The 25,973-nt window shown below is 42.3% G+C and overlaps 1 protein-coding gene across 1 annotated transcript in view; it reads right to left on the reverse strand.

The window, feature by feature from the left end:
• The window catches only part of AGPAT5 (1-acylglycerol-3-phosphate O-acyltransferase 5), a 53,364-nt gene extending 29,057 nt beyond the window's left edge, over positions 1–24,307 (reverse strand). Inside the window, exons 1-4 of the mRNA XM_044225712.1 lie at positions 23,778–24,307; positions 10,462–10,531; positions 5,066–5,181; positions 2,818–2,907 (exon numbers count right to left, since the gene is read on the reverse strand). Of these exons, the coding sequence (XP_044081647.1) occupies positions 2,818–2,907; positions 5,066–5,181; positions 10,462–10,531; positions 23,778–23,996 (495 nt within the window). The 5' untranslated portion in view covers positions 23,997–24,307. The remainder of the gene's footprint in view (positions 1–2,817; positions 2,908–5,065; positions 5,182–10,461; positions 10,532–23,777) is intronic.
• Positions 24,308–25,973: the final 1,666 nt, after the last annotated feature.

Consider the following 25,973-nt stretch of genomic DNA (forward strand, 5'->3'; position numbering starts at 1 on the left):
CTAAGTTGGGTTAGTTCAAAAGAAGAAGCCCTGGGGGCTACAGACACAGGATAATTCACCACAACTCAGAAGATTTACTCTACAACCACACTTTACACCCCCCCCCCCATATACACACAAACCGAAAAGAAAAAATGAAAAAGAAAAAAAAGGCCGGGCCAAGGCAATGTCCTGCACACTCATTCTGGTGATGACGATGACAACGATGATGGTGATGGAAGGCTTCCGGAGGAGAGAGCCAGTGCTGGGAAGGCACAAAGCCCGGCTGAGAGCCTTCTTCTCTACCTTTCCTGCAGAACATTCTTAAACTCTCAGGTGATGAAAATCCAGTGCGGCTGGGAGATGTGTACAGCAGGTTAAAACTCTCTGCCGAGAATGGGGCAGGAACACATCCTGGGCACAGATGTAGGAGGGGGAGCAAGGCAGGATCAGAGAAGGCTGCACCCAAGACCTCCCTGAGACAGACAACAAGCCACCCCTCCCCCTCTTTGCCTCCTTTTCCCTCCCAAGCCTCCTCTCCACCAAACTAGCAAGAATCCAGAGGACATTGTTGGGGGAGGTGCAAAATGGAGACTCTAAGTGTAGTGCCAAAAATTGAGTGTGGGACAGAAACGGAGAAAAACTCTCCAGCAAAACATCTCCGGCCCTATACACATAGTAAAGAACGCTACAATAATTTGAAGTCGCTGAGAAAAATTATTTCAACAGTAAAACCCAAAGTCAATATAACTCCTGACTAAACTGATTCAAGTCCTCTAGAAGCCTCAAAAAGAGACCAGTGTAGCCATTCTCAGATATCAAGACTACTTCAGTCTCGACTATTCTACTCAAGAGGCCCAACGTTCAACAAAATCCTAAGAGTTATTAAAAAAGTGAGATAAGTCCGAAGAGACAGAGCAATGAAAAATTTCAGGATCAGATATAGCAGGGATGTTGTAATTATCACATGGGGAATTTCAAGTACATGCCAGCAACATAATAAAGGTTATAGCAGAAAAGGAGGTCAATCCTCATCATCAGACGGCTGCCGTTAGCACAGATGTGCAAACCATGAGACAGAATCCAAGGAAATTCCAGGAATGAAAAACAGGAACAGAGACGAACAACACTTCTAAATGGCGCCACCAGCAGGCTAGGCAAAGCCAAGAGAATCATCAGTGAACAGGAAAATAGGTCAGTGGGTATTATCAACACTGTAACACAACAGTGAAAGAGAGTGGGAAAAAAAAAAAAAACAACATAGAAAAAAGCTTCCAAAGACTGGGGAACAAACAGCCCCAAAGATGGGTAATTGGCGAAGAAAGAGAGAACAGGACAGGAATAACATTTACAGAAATAAGAGCCAGGGATGTTCCAAAATTAATGACAGACACGAAGCCAAAAGTCCAAGTTCAGAGAAGACCGAGAAGAACAAATAGGGGGGAAAAAGAAAAAGAGCACACTAAGATGTACAGTACTTAAAGTGCTGCAAACCAAAACCAAAGAGAAACTTGTGAAGGTAGCCAGAGAGAAAAAACACATAACACAGAGGAGGCAACGGGGGTGGGAGGGAGCTAGAGAGAAAAACACCTAACAGAGAAGCTGGGGAAACTGCATATAGAATGCTGAAATCCGTGTAAAGAGGGGACTGTCCCCATCTGTCTGGCACAGACGAATGTCTACAGAATAGCCAAGAAACCAACTGGCAGCTCCCCTGCCCGGGATGGCGCACAGCCAGAAGGCAGCGGAGGGACGGACTCTGTAATGTGTAAGTCAGTGCTGAAATTTAAAATTATTTTTTGAAAGGACAGTAAATATACATATTGCCAATCTATTTTGTCTTGTGGTGATCTATAAACAACAGCCCCCATTCTGCCCAAATATACCAAATTGTTCAGAGTAAACATATCTCTCAAAAGGCTACACTGCGTTCTCAAGGGTAAGTAGTACGTGGCTCAAGGGCCAGTGTTTATCTCACCACATTCTACACCAGCTCTTCCCCAAGCGATGCGACATCCTGAGGTGGACACAGCCAGGCGAGGTTCCTAAGCAAGACCCTTGGCCATTAGGGCACCTCATCAGCCACCTGTGGGAGACTCGTCTTTAAACATGAGCTCTGTGCTACCTATGGGCGCTAGCAAGGAGAGGAGAAGAGAAGGGCAGCTAGAGAGAAAACAAAAGGGAGGAGGAGCAGAGAGAGGACAGGGTGGTCGGGGCGGATAACAAAACTGTAGCCGCAAGCCAAGGCCCTGAGAGCTGGTGACCAAAGTGGCTACAAGCAGGTGCTCTGCCCTCCGTGGGGCCAGGGGGCAAAGCCACTGGGCAGCAGTTAGCATTCTCCGAAGAGAATACCAAGATGCCTTTTCCAGGGAGCAAGTTTTTATAACCAATATTTACACTGAATGATTCTTCATTTGTAGATATTCATACCTTTTTTAAAATAACTGAATATACACAAGCAATCCAAATTTATACTGACACGCAGAAAAGTTGTTCCTTCTCAAACTACATGTGATGCCGGAGAGCAGCAGAAGTGCAGGGTCGCGGGTGTGGTCTGGACGTCCAGCCACAGGCCACAGACACCCACCGTTCTCGCCGGGCCTCTGGGAGGTCCTTACTGGCCCCCCAGCAAGGAACAGAACCATCCGCAGCCTCCTCCGGGGCCGAAAGCAGCGGCTCACCTACACGGAGACGGTGTGTACTGCCTCAACAAAGCTCCCGATCATTTACCACCCACAGGATCACACATTTCCAAAACAATTCTTAAGTTCTAATTTAGTTCTTAAACGAAAAACTGGGAATTGATAAGGAAAACAGTAAGAAGGAGCATGATCTTACTGGAGTTCCTGCGTTCATGTACCTCTGCAGCTTGTTTCTCATGTCCTTTTCGTTAAATTTGGCACTTCGCTTTACATAGATCCCTCCGTGCTGCCGCATTAAAAAAAAAAAAAAAAAAAAAAAAAAGGTGGAGGAAAGAATTTACTATTAAAACATCCAATGGCCGGTCATCAAAAAGGTAACTTTACTCCCCCAAAGAATAAAATTACATTTTAGGAATTAAACTGTATTTAATATATTCAAATATGAGCATCTCACAAACGTTTAACTGAAAGCTGTCCTAGGTGTCAACCTAACTGACATAAAAACCTCATGCTACATGACACTCGAAAAACACATGAACATTCTATTTTGTGGACAGTTAAAAACGCTTTCATTTTTTAAAATAAAAAGCTTGATCAGTAACATAGTTCTTAGCTCTCAATTTTTCCAGTGACATAGAATCACTAAAAGTGTCCTTAGAATGTCAATACTCATGGTCTTTAGGGATTTTTAAAACTGTCCCAGCTACAGATGCTTATGTAGCACGGTTATGAACTCAACTGTGTTCCCCCAAAATTTATATCTTGAAGCCCTAACCCCCCGCAGTGTGACGGTATTCAGAGACAGGACATTTAAGAAGGTAATCAGGTTAAACAAAGTCTTTAAGGGTGGGCCTGAATCCAGAGGAAGAGGAGGTTAGGACATCAACAGGCATATGCACAGAGGAGAGACACAGGCAGAAAGCAGCTGACTGTGGGCCAAGCAGAGAGGCCTCGGCAAAAACCAATGCCAGTAACACATTGATCTGGTGCTTCCAGCTTCTAGAGCTGTGGGGAAACAAGTGTCTGTTATCTAAGATCCAATCTGTGGTATTTGGTTAGGGCAGCCCTAGCCAACTAACACAGGCACAGTCCTACCAATTAAGAGATCCTTCATGAAACTTCCTAAGTGTATGTCACCAAAACTTTGCATCAAGTTCACATTATCTGCACTTGTCTGTGCTAATTTGAACTCATCTGTAAAATAAACCAACTGGCTGAATTTGATTTCGTCTTAACCACGAATATGAATAAAAGGAAATGCACAGATAGGAACAAGGAGGGGACTGTACAGAGACCCTAAAGAGGAGAGGAAGCAAGGGAGCCCTCCATCTTGGTGGTGGTTCCTTTCAGATAGAAACTGGTGTGCCTGACTGCAGAGGAAAGACTCCAAGTGCTCTACAGAAGGCATGTCACTGCCAGCCCAAGTAAGAATAGATTCATTCTTTACGCAACCTTTAGAATCAAAAACCACAGCATGCGTATACCACAACGTAAAATTTCCCCAAGCTGTAGTGGACGTGATGCCTACTCTTTACATACTAGTTAGTTCTCGCCATCATTGAATTTGCTTCTTAAAGTCTATTTTAATTCAAAAGCACTTGGGTTCCTGCCAGGTATATGGAAGCTACGGAAGTGAAGGCCAGATCTCTTTCCTTACAGAACTTAAAAACTAGTGGGGAAGTGAAATATGTATACAAGTGCGATACCAAGACAATCTGGTAAGTGTAATAATAAAGAGAGCCCAAGACAAAAGCAGGGTGGAGGGAACCGCCAGGCTCAGGAAGGGTTCCTAATCGCAACTAAACTGAGCCTTGGAAACAGGAAGGCCTACTGCCTTGAACTAAGCAACAGCCTGAAGAAGGACAGGGAGGGAGAAACCGGTTCAGGCTGGAAAAAGAAAGGTGGGCTGCAGGGAGGCAGGGCATGGTGGAGCGTGAAGGCCACACATGGGAACTGGCACGTGATACAGTTGAGAAACACACACTTGGAGGAGGTCAGTGGCCTGACCAAATGTATGCTGGAGAAGCAAATTAAGGGTATTTTGGAAAATACCATTCACTAAATGTTTTCTATGCACCTGATACTCATGCTCAACACACTGTATTACAGCACACTATTTTTTAATATCCTACATATCATAATTCAGTTTTACTATTAATTTCTGAAGGGAATCATCTATCAGATTGTATGCCTTTAAATTTTCCTAGTTGTCTGATTTTTGTATGCTTGTATTTTTCCTATTTAACTACCTGGGTGATCAGGCATGCACAAAAATGCACACCATTAAAAATGTCCCAGTAAAATTACTTCTGTTTGGAATAAGTAATTAAACCCATAAAAATAAGCAAAACAACCTACACATTTATATTAAGTGCATATTAAATTTCCAAATCTAAAATTCTTATAAGCTACATATATAATGAAGAAAACATGGAAAAAGTTACCTGAGAAAAATAACACCCATACAACGGAAGCCACTTTAACCCATCTTTCAGCACGTAGCGGACATGTCCAAGAGCATTCTGCCTGATGGCCAAAATATCAGCAATAATCCAGTCCACTGCAAAGATACAACCCGATTAGTGCGTAAGTCTGGCACTCCTTTCCCAGAAACAGAAAAAGCCTCTTCACAAGATTATACTAGGAATATACTTTTGGAAATATGAGTAGAATTTTAAAACTATATCAACTGCAGATATTTAAAAATTACAAATTTCATTTTAAAACTTTTTTGTTGTTTTTTTTTCTTTTTGCATTTCTTTCTTTTTTTTTTTTTTAAAGGTTTTACCTATTTATTTGACAGAGATCATAAGTAGACAGAGAGGCAGGCAGAGAGAGGGAGGAAGCAGGCTCAAGCTCCCCGCTGAGCAGACAGTCCAATGGCGATGCCGGGCTCCACCCCAGGACCCTGAAATCATGACCTGAGCTTTAACCCACTGAGCCACCCAGGCACCCCTCTTTTTGCATTTCCGAAGGGCTTTTTATTTCAGAGGCAAAATGCAAAAAGTCACAAACTGCCAAATGAAAGTAGCATGAACAAAAGTAGCATGAACAAAGAATAAAGCGTCTCTAATTCTTAGTCTAAAAAATATAACAAAATTATAAGCAAAAAATGGTTAAGTGAGACCGTCATATATATTGTATATATACTAATACGTTCCACACAAGGCAAGGACACTTCATCTTTACTGGTGAATTCCAGGACACAATCCTAGCTTACAACGTCAGAGCAAAGCCTCACAGCTGCCCTTGGCAGATACGTCCCTTACAGACCCACGGCACACGTACCCAAGGGGCGAGTAACAGTCATACATGGGTATGTCATCACTAAAGGGTCGCAAAAGCAAAAATAAGAAGCCATGAGTGTGTTGATAACAACAACGCTTATAGGCAGAGAAGAAAATCCAAACAAAAGGACTAGTCTGTGCCGAAGAAAAGATCCAGAAACCAGGCAGCCGTGCACAGAAGGTGGCAAATAGGAGAGAAGGTCGAAAGAGTCTGAGGAAATGAAGCAAATGAAGCAGGAAAATAGTAAAGAGTCTTGAAGACCAGACTCTTTGCTTGGGTCTGAAAGCAAATGGCTACAAACTATCTCTTTGATAACAATGAAAACTGAACTGGAGTTTGGGATACTGGAGGGAAAATAATGGTAAGAATCTCTGAAAAAAATATAGTCTTACCATCACGTATGTATCCAGGGCCATAAAAGCCAGAACAAAAAGACTGAATTAGAGGGGAAAATGTTAAGATAAGATCCGTGGCAAATAAAAGCCTGGGAATTTAAGAAGTTAACAATAGTTTAAACCAAAACAGACAGTTTTCCACAGGATTACAGCTGTTTGCGATCCTGTAGACGATACGTCATACTAGAGAGAATATTCTAAAGAAGAGTTAAACACTTGTGAAAACACTTGTGAAAAATAATTTTATTAATTATTGCAAATCTTTTTTTAAAAGATTTATTTATTTATTTGACACAGAGAGAGAGATCACAAGGAGGCAGAGAGGCAGGCAAAGGGAAAGGGGGGGAAGCAGGCTCCCTGCTGAGTAGCGAGCCCAATGTGGGGCTCAATCCCAGGACCTGAGCCAAAGGCAGAGGTTTAACCCACTGAGCCACCCAGGTGTCCTGCAAATCTTTTTAATCTCTATCATTCACAAATTCTTTCTTGATGACTCAAGTTATAATTATACACTTTAATGTATTACAACTCCTTTTAAGTAGAGTGATGCGGAGATACCCTCCTACACCGGGGAACCCTCCAAGCTGTCAGCGGGAGACACCTACATACAGAACAATCAACCATCACTCTGCTCTCAAGTATGTGTGGCCTGTGGAGGCCATCTCCCTAAGCCCCTTCCTTCTCAATCAAATCACCTCCACAATACTGATAAGCACAGCTCTTTCTGATTGTATCTTGGAAACCAAATGATCTACCTTGTAGCAACTGTACCTAATGTAAATAAACTGTGAGAACTAAATCATCCTGGAACATATTTGGGGTACAAGTCTAAAAACAAGATATGGTATTTTTTTCTTGGAACAATTATCTTTATAAAGTTTGAAGGAATTTTTAATAACACACTTTTATACTGAAACAAGCAGGGCTACTACACATGGCCTAGAATGCACCTTCCAAAACTTTCAAGATTCAGTGTAAAATGTGTCATGTTGGTATTAAGTCCCCTGGGCTTATGGCCTTAAGCTTGTGTAAATTTTAGTGGAACAGCTTAAGAACAAATTAAGTAGTTAAAACACCCAGACTACGTGCCATCAATTTTTGCTACTCAATTACCTTTACTTTTCCTGTTTATTCTCACCCAGATTTCTGATAGGAGACACGAGACTACAGCTGGGTTGCCGACAGCTGACATGAGAATATGTACCTCTGCAGTAACTATTCACACAGCCACAGCAGTGTCATTGTTCCCATGAACTCCGAAGAGAGGAGAGGGCAGTGAGGAGAGACAGCAAGAAAAGTGAGGCTTTTCTCATCTACGTTCTTATGTAACAAGAGGCCCTAAGTCCTAAGGTACTGTGCATGTAACCGAGATGCCAGGCAGGAAGCACTTGCCCAGCAGGGACACAGCCGCCGTCATTGGAGTCACGGCCACCACCACCCCTGCTGTTGAAAGCCTCCCATAAACCAGGCACATTGAGAGACTAGGAGCTAGCCCATTTAAACTGCCTAAAAACCCTGAGCAGTAGACCTTCTCACAGTGTACAAATAATGTTAAGAGAAGCTAAGTAATTTGCCCACGGTCACAGAGCCCACTGCAGAACAGCACATGAACCAGGGTGTGACGGCAAAACTCACACCTTTTTATGATAATCTACTCACCACACGTTTTGTTAGTTACGGCGAGTATCACTGAAACCAAGAAAAGGGTGAATTTCATGAGACCAAGGTAACAGTGGCAAAAGCAGGGATTTAAAAAGGCCAAGAGGAAGGAATAAGAGCCACTATACCCTCTCGGCAGAGAAATGAGAGACCAAGAACAGAAAGACAGCAAGGACGATCACGTGAAAACGCCAGAGAAGAGATATTAAAACATCAATGGTTTGGAACGTGAGGCCCAGAATAGACTTACATTCTGGCAGGCCTACTAGAGGACAAACAAGAAAGTCCAGGTTGAACAGCAGTCCTTGAAATATGCTTCCTGCTACTTACATTTTTAGATACTCATTTGTGGTTCTTAATATATCTCGGAAGGGTCTGGAAAAAAGGGTACCCAGACCCCGCCGGCCAAAGACCCATGACCATGGGTAAGTTTCAGGAACCTAAAACTATACACAAATTCATATGTGCCCATTTTTCTGGGCATATTCTATCATATTCTGACTAAAACCTGCAATTCTAAGGTGAGTTAAAAATCACTATCTAGTTACGTTCCGAAGTTACGGGTTTTTTAAAAGGCATTCAAAAAAGCAGCTTTCTCAAATCCCAAAGGCTAACTGGTATAGGACCTGGTACCAGAGAGTCTGAAGCCCTGAGGGGTCAGATAAAGGGACGAAAGAGGAAACGGCTCTCCTACCTGAGAAGTGAGACTTTTCCAGGTTGGTTGTAGGCTGACTATGGAGCTCATACTTCCCATATTATCTTCCAGTTCTAAATACGTAAGTCAGAAAGAAAACAAAACTGCTTTCTTCCAAATGTTGTTCCCAGAGGCCTCACTCTGAAGTAATGTATATCAAGGTCACCACGTAGTAAGCACACCAGTGACAGCGGTGGTTCTCCTTCTATTCTAGTGTTACTGCCACCACCTCCCACGTGGAGAGTACTCACTCCGCACGGTCAGCCTAGCTCCGCAGCTCTGTTAATACGGCTACTTCCACACTGAAACCCAGCAAAAAAAAGTTGGCAGAGAACCTGAACAAGGAATTTTAAGAGAGATCCTCTTTAAACACATACAAAAAAACTCCAAGAAAATGAACCAATGGGTCAACATAAAGGAAATTTGGGTTGTCCTGAGTCACTCCCTACCCTGGACTTACAAATCCTTCATATCTGGATATCGGAAGCCTGGCAGAAACATGCCACTGGCACAAGACTGCAGCAGCAGGACTCGTTAGTAGTAAAGACCCAGTGTGTCTGCGGAAACGGAGTACAGGAGAGTAAGGGCGCTCTGTCGGCCAGCGCTGCAAGCGGACCCTGACCCAATCAGGCTGCGTGCTCTGCTGAAGTCAAGTGTAATTATACTGTCCAAGCCAGTCACATTCATAAAGTCAGGGAGAAACACAGATACTCAAAATTCCTATCAACCCTTCATAGAATCAACTCTTGTCCCATAAAACTGAAAGTAATCATTAATAAGCTTAACTGAGAAAAATACATTTCAACTTTTTACTTTCTTTACCTTATCCATAGTATAGGCAGTAATAAAAGCAACAAAATCATAAAGAGACACAAGTGACAGGAGGAATATAAAGAACAGCCACAGGCTTAAGTGACATTTCCATTATCCTATAATCCATTCATGCTGTTTTTAGCTTTGAACTTCTGGGTACTGTATTTCTTAAAGTAATAAAAATGGAATTTAGGAAGTGTGCATCAAAAGCAGTTATAGGCTTAAAAAAATGTGAGGTGGGATTTTCTTTGGACTGAATTATTCGTATGACTAAAGTACCTTAACCCAAGGTCAATTTCTTGGGCTTTGATACTGTACGCACAAAAGCTATATAACATGTCATCACTGGGAGAAAACTGACTAACAGGTCACGGGACTCCATCTACTGCTTTTGCAAATTCTTGAGAATCTACAATTATTTCAAAATAAAAAGTTTTTTGAAAAGGTACTTTAAAGTATCTACTGCACTATAATTGAAGACCAGACTCTTCTGAGTCTTCTGACAAAACAGCAACCTGTAATTAAACCAAAACATTTGATGAGGCAAAAGGAACTGCAGACATTAGAAATTAGTACTGTCTTTAGGGAAGTGGTAGTCACTTACTAGCACAACCTTTCTGCTTACCAATCAAAAATGTGAAATGTGTATACACTTAGACCCAATTTTACTTCCAGAAACAGAACTTACAGAAGGAAGAATGCATAATTTATTCAAAGAACTATTCAAAGAAACAAAATAAAGGAAAGAAAATGGGTCATTTATACCCATCAGAGGGAAGAAGGCGAATTTGGGAAAATTCATAGTTTTCCTATGACCAACTTTCCAAAAAAGTAAAATCACAAGAATACAAGGTCACAATATAATATCTGCATTGAAAATTCATGCTTTAACAATAACCAAAAAATTTTTTCATGTAAATAAATAAGTATATTACTTTGAATATCCATCTACTTTTTGTAGAAGACCTAAATTTCATGGAAATGAAATACAAACCTGTGCTTTGATGATTTGCTAAATATATTATATTTTCTTTATTTTTTGGCAAATCTCCATACAGCAATATCTAAAAGATAAAACAAAAAGAAACATTAATATTTCAAAACATGCACCATTGTAACAAACAAAATAGGGCTGGCAAAAAATTGAAAATGTCATGACTATTTCCATCCATGATTAACAAAAATTAGACTTCTCTTAGAAGCAGAAGAGACCATAAATGACACGTTTATAAAGTAGTTAAGTGCAGGGCAGGTAAATGATTACAAAGTGAAACACAGTGATCAACAGCCCCATGAGAAAAAGACAACAAGCATTTATTTACTGACTGCTCACAATATCTGAAGCTTTTTCTGGAAGATACATCTTCCTTCAAAAAGCCTACAGTGGGAGAGACAGCCATGTAATATAGTAACTGCAGTAAGATGTAACACATTATGAAAATAGGACACATTTTATATTCAAGAACTGTCAACCACAGAACAGAAGCAGCATCCATTAGGTGTGGTTTCAGCAGATGAGATGAAGGATGTTCATGAAAATGTGGACAAAGAAATGGAGTGGAAGCGTCCAAGGCCTGTGGACTCCACGCTCCGCCCCCCACTGCAATTTCACAGTAAAACCACGGCTGCATGCAGAGCTGGTAAGGAGGAGCAAGGAGACCCCAGGGAAATCTGGACCAGAATGGGAAAAGTCTTTCGAATATCAAATTGAAGATGATTTTGTAAGTAACAGGGAAACATGGCTCATGATTAGGGCTCTCTGTATCTCTGTAAAGAACAGAGAAGCTTCACTGGGGTGCCTGGCTGGCTCAGCAGGTGTGTGTGACTGGATCTCAGGGTCATGGATTCCAGCCCCATGCTGGGCGTAGAGCTTAAAAAAAAAAATAAAATCAGAAAGAAAGAAAGACAGACGGACAAAGTTCAGGATACAGGTGACTTCCAGGACTGGGCCAGGGGAGGGAGGCGACATGGTAGTGGCACATGGCGGTTTCAGCTCGAACAGTCACGTTTTATTCCTTAAACTAGATGGTGGGTACACAGGTGTTCATTATGAGTCTGTATGTAGTTCGGTAGGTCTTAAATATTTCACACAAATTATATAAAGAATTTAAAAGTATATTTTTATAGACTTTTTTAAAGGAAAGGACTGCTAATAGTCTTATTTTATTTTTTTAAAGTCAGGGCATTTTTACTTATCTTGTCATCATGGATTATGCAAGATTATAAATTAACTAAGGGTTTTTAGGTCTATGTCGTTAGATGTCCACACAGATCTCTTGGTCACAACACTCTTCATTAACATCTTCACAACAGAAGAAAGAAAATGACACTAACTCAGCATCTCTGTAGAAAAGTGGAACTAGAGGACATAACACTGTGGAGGTCAGGGACTCAGACTGAAGTTTCTATTCTTTCCCAGAAAACTATACCTTGCTACACACGTGCAATATGTGTTTAGATATTTGCTCGATTTTTTATTAATAAAGCCTATCAGTGCCAAAAAACAAAACAAAATCTTAAACCAACGGTTTGATCTCTGCAGGGTTAAAAGGGGAGTTCTTGCTCGTGAACGATCCCCATTCTCTTGCCAATACGCAGGAACTGCTTCGAGAGCACTGGGTATGACGCACTGCGTTGACAATACTGCAGCCACACGACCTTCTATTTTTTGGCTTAAGGTCCCTGGATGGGAGATTCACATTTAAGGGTTTCAGTTTAGTTGATTCAACCTGATTACCACTCCTTGGAGACCTGCTGCCCCCAAGCTGAAGCCAGCACCTGACCCATCCAAGAAAAGGGTCTCCCTTTCCTTTCTTACTCTGAGCTTGAATAACACACTGTCAGGCTGAGGTCTTTGAAGGCAGATTAAAAGGCTTTTTTAAGTTTGATTGTGGTAATTCTGGCATGTGCTGACTCTGTTTGGGGCCAGCGCACAGGTTGTGAAAAAAATCACCCAAGGCAGAGCATAGGAGACAGAAGTTTATTGAATACACTGCGAGAACAGGAGCAGGCAGGATGGCCAAGGAGAGACTATCTAGGCAGAGGTGAGGGACTGTAGTAATAGGTGCAGGAACATATGGAAGTCTTCCTTTTTGGGTAACTGTGCCTGGTTGTAAGCAGCCCTTTGGTAGGTGAGGGCCTATAGCCATTTCCAGGTGGGTCGCTTAATGAGCCTGTTTGCATCCAGCTCAGTGGTCCCTGTGGGCTCTTTTCCCTTGCTCACATTTCCACTGCTGAAGCCTGCTGCCTAAAAGTGGCCTCAACGGTATCTACAGAAAATCAGTAGTGAATTTAATTGGGCAACACAGATGGCAAAAACATAGTTCTACTGCTAGATCACTCTGAAGGAAAAAAACCCCAATTCATAGCTACTGAAGGGAAAATATATACATGCATCCTTCCTTTTTAAAAAGTATTCTTCAATATGCATAGTATCACACTGAAATAAAAGGCATTTCCAAATAAAATGCACGAAGATAGGAAAAAAAGAGGATAAGGCCCTTCACAAAACACAATTTAGTTATCTTAAAGTAAATATGTGGACTGACTGCCTATTTAAATTTTTTTCATTTGCCACTATGAATTGGTTGGGATTCATCATAAGTGAGAAAAGAGGAGCCCTTCGTAATTAAAACCTGAAAAGATCTAAAAGCAAAGTAAATGAAATCATGAACTATAAATCTTACTGTAATAGTTGAAAATCTTTATTAAGTATTCTGAATAATGTTGACAAACCAAAAAGGTTTCAAAGAAAAAGCATTTCATTCTAATTTAAAATTATCAAATTACTTTCATTCATTTAAGTGGAAGGTTTGTTTTTAAATTTACTAACAAGGAGGAAAACAAAAAATTTTTACTCTTTAAGAAAGCAGATGCTCAAAATACTTAACAGCTATTACTACGTTATTCACAAATACATGGTTAATTAGATAGCCGTAGTTTCTAAATTAGAGTTCTAAGAACTTACAAAATACCTATACATATTAACATATTAATTATTAAATGATTATACAGGGACCAAGGGCAGGCTGCCCCTAGACAGTCCACTCTGGCATAAAGATTAAGTTAAAAGTAATCAAAACCCAGCAGATGCAGGAAAAGCTATCTGCCTGGCTCTCAAAGGCCTACATTTGAGTTGAAAAGGAGAGCCTGTTCCAGGAATGGAGCTCTAACCAGACTCCCCTTTACCTAAGAAACTTAACTACATCAAAAGGCACCTCCTTTCGCCTTCCTGCTAACAGCCTTCTCCTTGTTGTATCCTAACCTCTCCCCTTAGCTCAGGTACGCTTCCATGGACTATCTTTGAAATCTCATGGGGGTGAGATTAGATCCTCTGCTAATCTCACACACCATTAAAGTTGGTTTTATCTCCCATTAATCTGTCTCATGGCAATCTGATTCTGGGTCCTGCTAGAAGGACCACTGGGCAGGAGACGGTCTTCTTCCCTGACCTTTATATGATGACCTATAAGCCTACCAGCGCTGTCTCCATGTAATCATCTTAAATCTACTCCTCAGCACGCATTCACCGCATTCACCTCTTCTCTGAAGGGTTCCGGCCTTCTAAGCCAGAGCCCGGGATTATCTCACACACACACACACACACACACTCCCATTTTGCCCTGGAACAAACCCATTCACACTCCTATGGGAGCATCAGCCACATGTTGTGCGTATTTATCTGCAAGTCACGTGTGGGGGGCTCATAAGCTCTTCCGTGGCACGGTCTTCATTTTTCTACCCCCCGAGCCTGGCACTCAGATGGCTTTCAGCACAAGTTTACTGAATTATTAACTTGCACTTTTACTTTTCACAAGTAGATAAGGCTAGATCTCATTTTCAGCAGTAAAAGGTTTTGGAATAAATGTAAGTAAAACACTTTAAATGCACCAATGACTTTTTAAGGCGTTCTGTGAATCTTCTAGTACATATATTTTGAATCACATTAGTCAGGTCTTCTGCAGATAATTTGTTCCTTCAAAACAAGGCACATGAAAAACATGGCTTTTTTTTTCTTCCTAATTCTTTAATTTTAGGTTCATCATAATTGTTTAATTTTAGCTTATCCATTTTTTAAAAGCGCATCTAAAGTCTCTACAGAGGGCTGCCTGGGTGGCTCAGTCAGTTTAGGTGTCTGCCTTCAGCTCAGGTCATGATCCCAGGGTCCTGAGATCAAGCCCCATGGCGTAGAAAGCCTGCTCCCCCTGCTTATGTGCGTGCGCTCTCTCTCTCAGTCAAATAAATAAATAAAATCCTGTGGAAAAAAAAAAAAAAAAGAAAGTCCCTATAGAAAAAGGAACAATTTTTCCTTTTCATTTTATTAATTCAGAAGGGGACAATAAAAATGCTCTTTGAATAAATTATCTTCATTGCAACTGATCCTCTAGTTACTATTCTGTTTTAGTCAAACAAATTTGTTTAACTTGCACAAACCGGCTCTCAGAAGGTGGCCTGGATGTAGAGGCAGACTTCTTTCGCCTCACGTTGACTGTATCTTTATATTATTTTTAATTTTCTCCCATGATATGTAAACAACCTAAAAACTCTTTATATCCTGAAAAAAGGGAGTAAAATGGAATCTATAGTGACCATGTGTTTAACACAGCAGAGTATCTAATAATCCCACCAGGACATAAGTGGACAGCATTTTTTTTTGTGGGGGGGGGCAGATTCCTTATCTCAATAATATCCATTTTCTTTCAGTATGCAAAATGAAATATTTTTTAAAAAAACTTTTCACTGCCCTTAGATCTAGACTCTGTTCAGGGTGACCAGAATATGCTACCCCAAAATATGCCACATGGCATAAGCATATTTGAGGTGAAGACAAGTGAGAAGCTGCAAACACAGGAAGACCTCTCTGCACCCCGCTTCTGCCTGAGTCCTAAGCTTCCCTTTGTAAGGGTGATGTTAATACCCTAAAGGTGTTCCCTTCTAGAATGCCAGAAAAAAACAGAGCACAAGATGAGTCTGCATGGCAAACGTTACTAAACCGCTCTTATCTCTCACCCATTCCCTAGTGACCTGCCCACAATTTACCAGCCCTAATGGCCAAAAGCCCTTTCTCTGTCATGTTGAGTTACTGCCCTTGTTAAAATGACATATAAACCCCTCAAGCTGAGTCTATTCACTTCTTTTCATTTTCACTTATTTTCTGTGAGGCACCAACATGTAAAAATATTAACATCAGTAAAATATATCTTTTCTGCTGTTAATCTGACTTTTGCCAGTTCAATTTGCAGATCTCAGCTACGAACCTAAGAGTAGAGGAAAAGTTTTTCTTCCTCTACACTGCAACATAATAGTTCACTAAGAACACAGGTTAAAGTATTTAAGACTTGGATTTGAATCCTAGTCCATCACCTTACTAATTGTGTGAAATTGAGCAAAGTCCCTTACCTCTCCACATCTATTTCTTTACATGTAAAATGAATGTCCTAATGGCAACTACTCCTAATTAATGAGACCAGGTAAGCTATTTCATACAATGCCTTGAACATAGTAACCATCTCCCCAAAACTTAGCTGTTGTTATTATTATTGTCCAATAAATTGAAATTTTTTATTCACAACTATGCTCTGTGATTAATGGATAAGAGGGGAAAAAAGTCTGTAATACACAAAAATGCAACTATAAATTGTTTTAATACGATTACATATATAATTTATACTCTATGATATTTATAATCATTTGAAATGAATTTTTAAATGCATTGTTATGCCAATGAAATATATCACAAGTTAACCAGCATAAGGTGTCTACTGTAACACATACAAACATGATGGTCTTTTTCTGCCCAATCTCAAACACTTCACTGAATAGGAAAATTACAATGCCCTCTGATTAAAGTAGAAACGTAGTCATTTGTCATAATAAGCAGTGTGCTATAAGGACCATGCAACATTTAAAAGGAACCTTACAAACCACAAGGCTTTCTTACACATTCTTCATGGTGTCCCTTGGCACAGTCCTTACCCTACAGAGTGTTTCGCTGAGCACCTATGACGTGCAGGTCACTGAGGGCAGCTCCGCACGCTGCCTCATTCAGTCTTCCAGACGGCATGACTAAGTATTCACTGAAGGAGCAGAATACTGAGCTGGGAAGCTGATGAACTCAAGCTGACACATACTCTGTCAGAGAGCTAGGAATTACGCCCAGGTTTCTCCCACCAAGATCCAAAACTCCTTCGAACATTACAAAAGTATTCTCTGCACAAATTCCAAATACGAACTTTGAATGAGGAAACTTCCATTTATTAGAAGCTTATGTGATTTTTTTTTCAGTCTGAACACTAAGGAGATAAGAAACTCATAAGAAAAAAATTAAATAGACACAAAAAATATTCCTCCAGAAAGGCAAACGAAGACAGGGAACAAAGCAATACACGGGACACGAAGAGCAGTGGCCTTTCGCTCCATGGGCCCTGCAGTCCCCGGGTCCTCCACTGAGCCGCACAGGCTCCCTGCAGTGTGGCAAGCGCCAGGATTCAGCTGCAGAGCTCTTGTTTTCCCATGACTCTTGATTCCTTTCTTTTGTAACTTACCTCATACATGCTTTCTTTAAAATGACTTATTTCTACACTGCTAAACTGTGTGTTGAGAATACAGATGATTTTCTCATTCTAAACCATGAGTGCCCAGGGAGAGAGCCTGGATGGCTCAGTCGGTTAAGCGTCTGCCTTGGGCTTGGTTCATGATCTTGGGGTCTGGGATCAAGCCCCGAGTCGGGGTCCCTGCTCAGCGCAGAGCCTGCTTCTCCTCCTGCTGCTACCTCCTCCCCCCTGCTCATGCTCTTTTTCAAATAAAATTGTTTTAAAAAATTAAATTAAGTTTAAAAATAAAAGAAAACATGAATGCCTAGAATATGATTAGCATTTTAGGTAATGCTCCAGGTATCACTCCTGATTTCTTCTTCCTCCTGAATTCTACCTGAAGACCAGGCAGAATAAAGCTGTCTTCCAAATACCACTTTCACTTCCAGAAGCATACAGTCCTCTAAAATACTCAGACAACACTTGGTTATTTGGGATCTCCAATGCTAGTTCTCATACAGAAAGAGGAAACAAAATAAGCCTTAGAGAACTGTATAGGTTCAAAAGTAGCAAAAATTACAGGTTTTTATGGACAAGCAAACAAAGGTTTCTCTATTTTGCTGGCTGTTGCAGAACTGCCTCCTTTATAAGGTCTCTGACCTTATTCTTTCACAGTCTTACTTCTAAGTGTGCGGTTCATGTTTCTTTCCCTTTTATCTATTTAAGTAAAAAATACAATTAGACTCACTAGACCTGTAGTCCCTATTAAATCAAAACCTGTCAACCAGTAAGCTCATTCAAGAACCCACTCCCGTTAAAAGTGAGATTCATCTACATTTCCACAAAAACTCAGACCAGTATTCCCTGTACTGTGCCCTTTTGTTAAAAGGGAAAAATTAAGATATTGTCCCCTTTAATGCCATCTCCACAAGTTTACAAACTTGTAGAAGGGATAATACACACATTAAAAGACACTAATGTTATGTAAATATTTCATATGTTAATTCATGTGTGATGCTGACACCGAGAGGGGGTGAGGGAAAGCTGAGGCTTTAGCTAGAAGAAAGTATACACAGAACAGGAGTCCACAGGCACATGCTTGAAAAGACACTGGAGATTTGGAGGGGCTGGGGAAGAAGTAGCAGTTGGGCTACAGTGAAACCGATAAACAGAAAAACTGGCCAGGGCAAAATTTAGACAGCTTTGAAGGCCACACTTAGTTGTCTTCATTTTCATTCAGTTGTCCGGTGATGGCCTCTTTTTCCTAAACACACCCTGATACCTTCTCCCATTTGAAGTAAAGATTCAAAGCAACTCAGAATAATTGATAGAGCCTTCTTGAAGAATCCAGGCAAAGTTATGTTATCTTTGTATCACAAAGCTAACACTCCGATTTCAGTATTATCCTCTACTGGAATTGTTTGTCCATATTTTTCCCAGCACGAATAAACTGAGAGCAGGAAGCTCATTTCAACCAATATAACCACACCATCAAGCAAAGCATCTTCGGAAAATGGATCCTGAAGCCAGAGAGCCTTGTACTGAATCCTGCCTTAACTACTGCAGATGTGAACTATGGTGCCTCCGTTCTCATCGGTAAAATCGGTAAAAAGGCGCCTACCTTGTGACAGTGACAGGACTGGCATGCTAGAACACGACTGACACAGTCAGCCCCAAGTTTGTTACAGACCCCTCCCTCTCCTTTCTCTTCCACAGCTACTTCGAAAACAGATCTGGGAGTCTTCACATTCTCTCCATGTCCATTCTGTCCACAACTCTGACCACCATCCCTCGCCTGGTTTACTACTAATGCTCCGATTGGTCCTTTTTCAGAGCTCAATACAAATGTCATCGGTTTGGTCACACACACTTCCTCACCACTAGCCTAACAATCTCACAGAGCACAGTACATTTTAGTTTTCTTGTTATCATTTGTCTCTCACTAGAAGGTGAGCTCCAGAAGGGCAGGGACCTTGCCCCCAGTTCTCCTCACTGTGTCCCGCAGCATCCAGCTAAGGATCTGGAACAAGGTACCCACTCCGACACTGCACGAATGAAGGAATGAAGAGTAGTTTTGGGGGATTCCTTAGAAGTTACTACTTAGTTTTGGGTTACATTATCAACCTGTGTTTGAGAAACCATAATAAAACGAGAAAATATTAAAGGAAAAATCAATTTCTTTCTCTCATTTTTTTTTCAGATTTTATTTATTTGACAGAGAGAAGCACAGCGAGAGAGGGGACATAAGCACGGAGAGTGTGAGAGGGAGAAGCAAGCTTCCTGCTGAGCAGGGAGCCTGATGCGGATGCCGGGCTCAATCCCAGGACCCTGGGACCATGCCCCGAGCCGCAGGCAGCAGCAGGCAGACGCTTAACGACTGAGCCATCCAGGCGTCCCAGGAAAAATCAATTTCTAGTCCATTTAGCAAGTCAGCTGTCAGTTCATTCGGCTCGACAAATTCAGACAAATTCATGAAGAGGGAAAGTAAATTATGCCTGTAGATCCATATTTTCCTATCCTCATCATAAGAGTATAGAGGTGTCCCCACAGGTTACAGACATATTGGGTGCGACTATAAAACCCTCCTGAGAAGTTAATTAATTGGAGAAGTCTTCCTACAATTTACGTTTATTTAAAAACTCTTAGATGGAATCTAAAGTTACACACCAAATTGTTGCATACCTGGGAAAGGTGTGTGTAGGCAGAGGGAACTTTAACTTTCTCAAAATATTTTGGCAGTGCATGAATGTTTTATTGCATCTGTGATTTAAAATAGAAAAATAAGACATTAAAAGGACTCTTAGACCAATGCAACCGAAACAAAAAACTTGCTTGCTCAATCAGGGATTTTTATTTATAGAAAGTACAAAAATTTTTATTTATAGTAAAGTTCTAATTACAGTTCTCTAAGATTTTTTTTTAAGATTTTATTTATTTATTTATTTGACAGATAGAAATCACAAGTAGGCAGAGAGAGAGGAGCAAGCAGGCTCCCCGCTGAGCAGAGAGCTCGATGAGGGGCTCGATCCCAGGACCCTGAGATGATGACCTGAGCTGAAGGCAGAGGCTCTATTATAAGTCTATTCCCTATCCAGACTCAAAATGTGTTAGACTGGAATCCTATTTGATTTGGGAAATGTTTAATTTCCCCTATGAAAGGCTGGTGTCATTCTTAAACACACAGAGGCAGAAGCACAACCGAATCTGCCGGGCTCTGTCAGGCCCCAGCTAAACTGAAGGAAGTCCTCTCGTGTCTTTTAAGGTCTTCACATGGATGATAAATAAGCAGAGGAAAAGGAAATTAAGGATACAAAGTATTCATATTCTCTTTAGGACTACTGATACTCAAGATGACTCTGGGCAACGTTTCAGCAGAAATGCAGACAGAATCCAGATGTGGTAAAAAGGAGGTGGGCTTGCAAGGCCCCTTTTCCCATTTTAAATAAACATGTTTTATTCAAATAGTTTAGCTGCCTTTAGCTACAAGACACAAATTTAACTAAAAGTCTAGAACTATGTTTGATGAAACAGTGCTACAAAAAGAACCAGATATAAATGGTCTCCAGATATGAATGCCTTGGTTGTTCCGGAAGAACTTGAAACAATGTTTCAATTAAAAGTATGAATTAGAGAAGTTAAGAGTATTCTAACTGAACACATTTTTAAAAAATCAAAATTTTAGGCTTAAATTCTGTCATCTTGTTTCCAGTGTTTTCTGGACTACTTTATATTTGAAGTAGGTCAGTTGAAAAATTAAATTCATCTTATCCCAAAGTCCACATTTTGATGTTCTATCATGTTAGCATTTGAAGAACAGCAAATTAGAAGATAGGGCCTGTAATGTAAAATACATTTTAAAGTAAATTCCAAATGTTAGAAAAGGATTTAAGCAGGAAAAAAATCTGACTAAAATACTTATTAGATGTTAATGAGGAGGCATGTATTATATCACTAGATATTTTTGTTGTGCAAATATCAATGATCAGTTTTTAGTTCATGCCATTGGAAGGAGGGAAAAAAGCAGAAATTGTTTTATTTTTTTTTAATAATGAGAAAGGAATTGTGACATTTAGGAAAAAAATACATTAACTTTTAACAGCTTCCAAAGCAACTACTTCCATCCAGTTCTTTTTTAAAACTTAGAATTAAAAAGCATTAAAAATTCCATTTAAAATAATTCTAACTTATGCTCAACATCACTCATCAACAGGCAAATGCAAATCAAAATCATAAGTTATCACCTTACACCTCACAGAATGGTTAGTATCAGAAAGACATTGTTAGCAAGGATGTGGAGAAAAGGGAACCCTCGTGCACTACTGGTGGAAACGTAAATTGGTGTAGCAATTTGAGGTTCCTCAAAAATTAAAAATAGAAATACTACCTGATCCAGTAACTCCATTATTGGGTATTTACTCAAAGAAAACAAAAACACTAATCAAAAAGATATACATATACCCCTCTGTTTATTGCAGCATTGTTCCCAATAGCTGAGATACAGAAGCAACCTATGTGTCCACTGATAAATGAGGATGTGCTACACACACACACACACACACACACACACACAGAGGAATATCACTGAGACAGAAAAAGGAATGATCTTGGCACTGGGGACAACATGGCTGGACCCAGAGGGTATTATGCTAAGCGAAATAAGTCAGACAGACAAATACCATTCGGTTTCACTTCATATGTTATCTAAAAAACGAAACAAACAAAAAAGAAACAAACCCATGAACACAGAGATCAGACTGGTGGCTGCCTGATGAGAGGGGCTGGAAAAAATTCCAATTTAAATATACTTCTACAACTTATATAATTTAATGGCGAACTTCCTTTCATCCAAAAACTCAAAATTACTAACACTTCTTCAGAAATGAATCAACATTCTTATATTCAAAACAGAGATGAGGATCATCTCTGTTCTTTGCAAACTAGAGGTGAAAAACAATTCGGGGGGGGGGAGGCCCCTAGCAAAAGAAGAAAAACTAAAATGTTAATCATATCTTTACAATGACAGTCACTGATGAAAACTAGTAAGTAATACTAAAAATTAGGTGATAGAATGTCCTTATAAATACATTTCCTTTCCTTTATTATCCTGGATATTGTCATTCATGCATCTATAAAAGGATATCTAATGGCCCTTGAGTACAATTCAAAGTTTTATTTAATGTGTGTTCCTTAAAGTTTGTTAGGAATTCTAGAACTGATTGCCCACTGAGGATCAATAGATTCAATTTTTTAAAAAAACCAAGTGCTGAGAACTCAAAAATTAAACTGGAGGTCTACACTGAACAGGGTATAAGACATACAATTTAGAAACACTGGAATTTTATAATCATTTTTAAAATAAGAAACTTGCTAAACACTCTGGCATATTATCCATTATATGGAACATGCTATATTCTTCGAGCAAAAATGAAATAACCCACCACAGGCAGTATTCTTTTTCTAAAAGGTAACTGACTTTGTCCTATGTTCTGGCTGTACCCTAGCCCAGGTCAGCTATCATCTGATTAAAATTAACTATTTAATTATGACAAAACCATACATTTAGACAAATACGGTGAAGAGCAAAGGGAGGCAAATGATTGGTCTGAATTTGTGAAAATTGTAAATGAAGACCATTTTTTTAAAAGCCAAGTAACAGGAAACCATGATCTGAAAGAGCGTTCTTTCTTTTCTAGGAAGCACTTACAGATACTGGTTTAAATGTAGGCCCTGGCTTCTCCTACTTCCCCTCCCCCAAACAACCTCCAACTGGGGCAAACTCAGAGCCATCAGGGATGCACAGCACTGCAACTGCAAACTGAAAATAGTAGCTGGTTGACAACAGGCTGAAAACAGCTGCTTGAGGAAAAAAAAGACAAAAAGACAAAACCAATGCCATTCTATTGCCTTCAACCCAACCCCGACTAAGAAAAGGGGAGGAAAAAAGGGCTAATTGGATATAAAGAATATCCAAGAATCAAGCTCTTTTATTCAAATTGAGAAATAAAGGGAAAATCTGCAAACGTTATTTCTGTAAAAGAGAATTCAAATAACTAAAATTAAGGGGGCCTTCTACATTTTTTGATATAAATTTAATCCACAGATCCAGTCTCTACAGAAAAAGTAACAGAAAGTCATCAGACAAAACATCAGTCACACATTTGAGCCCAGTTTAAGTTGGCAAGAATTTTATCTACCGTAAGGCTTCTACAGTAACAAACGTATTAATTTCCTCGTCCAGCTTCCACTTATACTGGGGAAGAATGCAAAATAGAGTTGTAACTATTGTCCAAAAAGCAACATTCATCGGTTTCAAGAGAAAGTCTCCGATTTTCAGCAGCGCCCTTTTGACTTGAAACATTACCAATCTTCTTAGACCAAACGCCGAAAAACTTGTCAACTGCTTGCCCTACTTAAGTGCTCATCTGCACCCACTTAGCTAAGCGCCGAGACAGACAGTAAAAGATGGGGAGAAGGGGGCGGCTGATCGCACTTGTGGCCTCAGAACAACATAACCACAGCTCCCTGGAGACCTTGGGGTACCTGCAAGGAAGTATCAGACCAAACCCCACCTAAGAACGTGAACCCTCCCGCGGTAGTGGGAGGATGGGGCGAGGGCACGTGTTCTTGGGGCCGGATCTGCCAGGCAGAGCGGAACGATCCAAAAGTACCCTGGGGTGGGGGGCGGGGCGCGGGCTGGAAGGTTCCCGGCGCGGACCCGGGTGGAGAGCCGGGCGCCGGGCGCGGCGGACGCGCGCGGAGGGCGGGCCGCGCCCCTCACCTGCACGCCGGTGTAGTTCTCGAAGAAGAAGAGCACCATGCTCTGATAGATGCAGTAGAGCCGGTCGTCCACCGCCTGGTAGCAGCGGGAGGGCAGGAAGGCGGACAGCAGCCGCCAGGCCCCCCAGGCCAGCACGTAGGTGGGGGCAGTGCCCAGGAGCACGGCGGCCGGCAGCACGCAGCGCATCGAGTACATGTGGAGCACCAGGGACAGCAGCATCTTGCCGGCGCCGCTCGCGGAATGCTCCGCCGGCTGCTCCCCGCCCGGGACGCCTCCAGGCCGCCCCGCTGCCCTCAGCCGGCGGCCAATCACCGGGCCGGGCCGGGCCGCGCCGCCGCCCCCTCACCTCTCCGGGCCGCCAGCCGCACCTGAGACGCCCAGCCCGCGCCCGCTCCGGCCTCCGCCCCCAGCCGCATGGGCCGCGCCGCCGCCTGACGCTGGGCGGGCCGACGAGTGCGGGGCCGGGCGCGCTGCTCGCGGCCGCGGGGCAAGGGGATGCGGCGGCCCTCCGAGGCTCCGGAGCTCAGAAGCGTTTACACCCCATGACCCTCGCCCGTCACCCAGCGCCCCTGCCGGGGGCGGGGCTCCGCGGCAACAACGCGCCGCCTGACTGGCCTCCGGTTGCCATAGTCCCCCGTAGGGGGCGGGATTCCGTGAAATTAACACATCCTCTGATTGGTCGAATGCGCTGACAGTGAAGCGCAACTGTCGACCGGAAGCGCGGACAGCCTGGGTCTGTCGGCTACGCATGCTCCGAAGTTTGGTCTCGCTGCAGACGCGGGAAGAAAGGTGGCGACTGGCAGGCCCGGTGGGTGCAGGTGGGTGCGGGCGGGAGGAGGGGCCCGGGTTGGCTGGAGGGCAGGCCCCACGTTCTGCTCGCACGCTCTGGGGGCCCCTGGTCCCGGAATGCGCCCTCATGCCGAGATGTCCCCTAACACGGCGGGTGTCCAGCGTGGTGCAGAGGCGGTCTTCAGTCCGGAGGACCCGTGCGGGCGGCGGATACCTCCCGGCTCAGTTCGGGCAGGCCCGCGGCCGGCCCGGAGAGGGACGGGGGTGCGATAAGCGCTATCAGAGCTCCGCCCCGGATTATCTGCCCAGCGCTAGGCTCGGCGAGATGCCTCCCTCCCTTTCTAGGTGGCTCCCACCGCCCGCCTCCCCGCTCGGTCCCTTGCTCCCCGCCGGCGCGCAGGACGCCCTTCCCGCGCCCCGCCGCGAGCGAGGCTCCGAGTCAGGCCCGCTTTTCCCCACCACAGTAGCGATGGCGATTGCCTGTTGGCGCTCGGCTGGACCGCCTTCTCGCCAGCCGCGTTCCACGCTTTGACTGTCAGACCTTTCGGATTCACTCCTGCTTCACTTCCCCGGCGCCTGGGTCTCTCTTCCCATTTTGTTTTAATAAGGAGCCTCGTTTTGGGGTAGTACTTAAAAGCACCTGGACTGTACATACAGGATATATAAAGTACTGACACACTTTTGTGACCGAAACAGAATTCTAGGAAGGCGGGGCCGTTGTTTTGTGGATGTGAAGACGGATCCAGTGACCTCTGGATCCTTCTCCTGCCCTTTGGCTCCAGTAAAAGTGGTTTAATGTGTAACTTTTTCTGGGGACATTTGCACTTCCAAAGGATGCCAAAAGCTTTAAGTGATAAGATTTGTTTTCATTTTTCTTTTCTTTTTTTTTTCCCCCCCCTTAACGGAAGCCTGTGGGGTAGCTTTATATTGGGAGCCTTTTTTTTTTTTTTAAAGATTTTATTTATTTATTTGACAGAGAGGTCACAAGTAGGCGGAGAGGCAGGCAGAGAGAGGAGGAAGCAGGCTCCTGCTGAGCAGAGAGCCGGATGCGGGGCTCGATCTTGACCTGAGCCAAGGCAGAGGCTTAACCCACTGAGCCACATGATGGGAGCCATTTTAATGGAAAATTCTAATCAGGGCCAGAACGGTGGCTACTTTCTGTGGTTATAGGGGATCGACATCCTGTAACACGATTGGTAGATGCTTATCTTAGGAGACAAGGCCAGGTGAATAGACTTCTCAAGGAACCAGTACTTGGACAAGTGTATTGCCAACAGGAAGCATTACACAAAAGAAAGATTTTCAACAAGGTTTCCCCTCTCTTTCTGTGGGAAGTAATGGCCTGGACTGTGAGAAGAACTAGATCTCTTTTTGGAAGGAAAAAGTCCTGGGTGTGGATAGTGGGCT

The sequence above is a fragment of the Neovison vison genome, chromosome 11 (assembly GCF_020171115.1).
Source record: "Neovison vison isolate M4711 chromosome 11, ASM_NN_V1, whole genome shotgun sequence".
Taxonomy (NCBI): Eukaryota; Metazoa; Chordata; class Mammalia; order Carnivora; family Mustelidae; genus Neogale; species Neogale vison.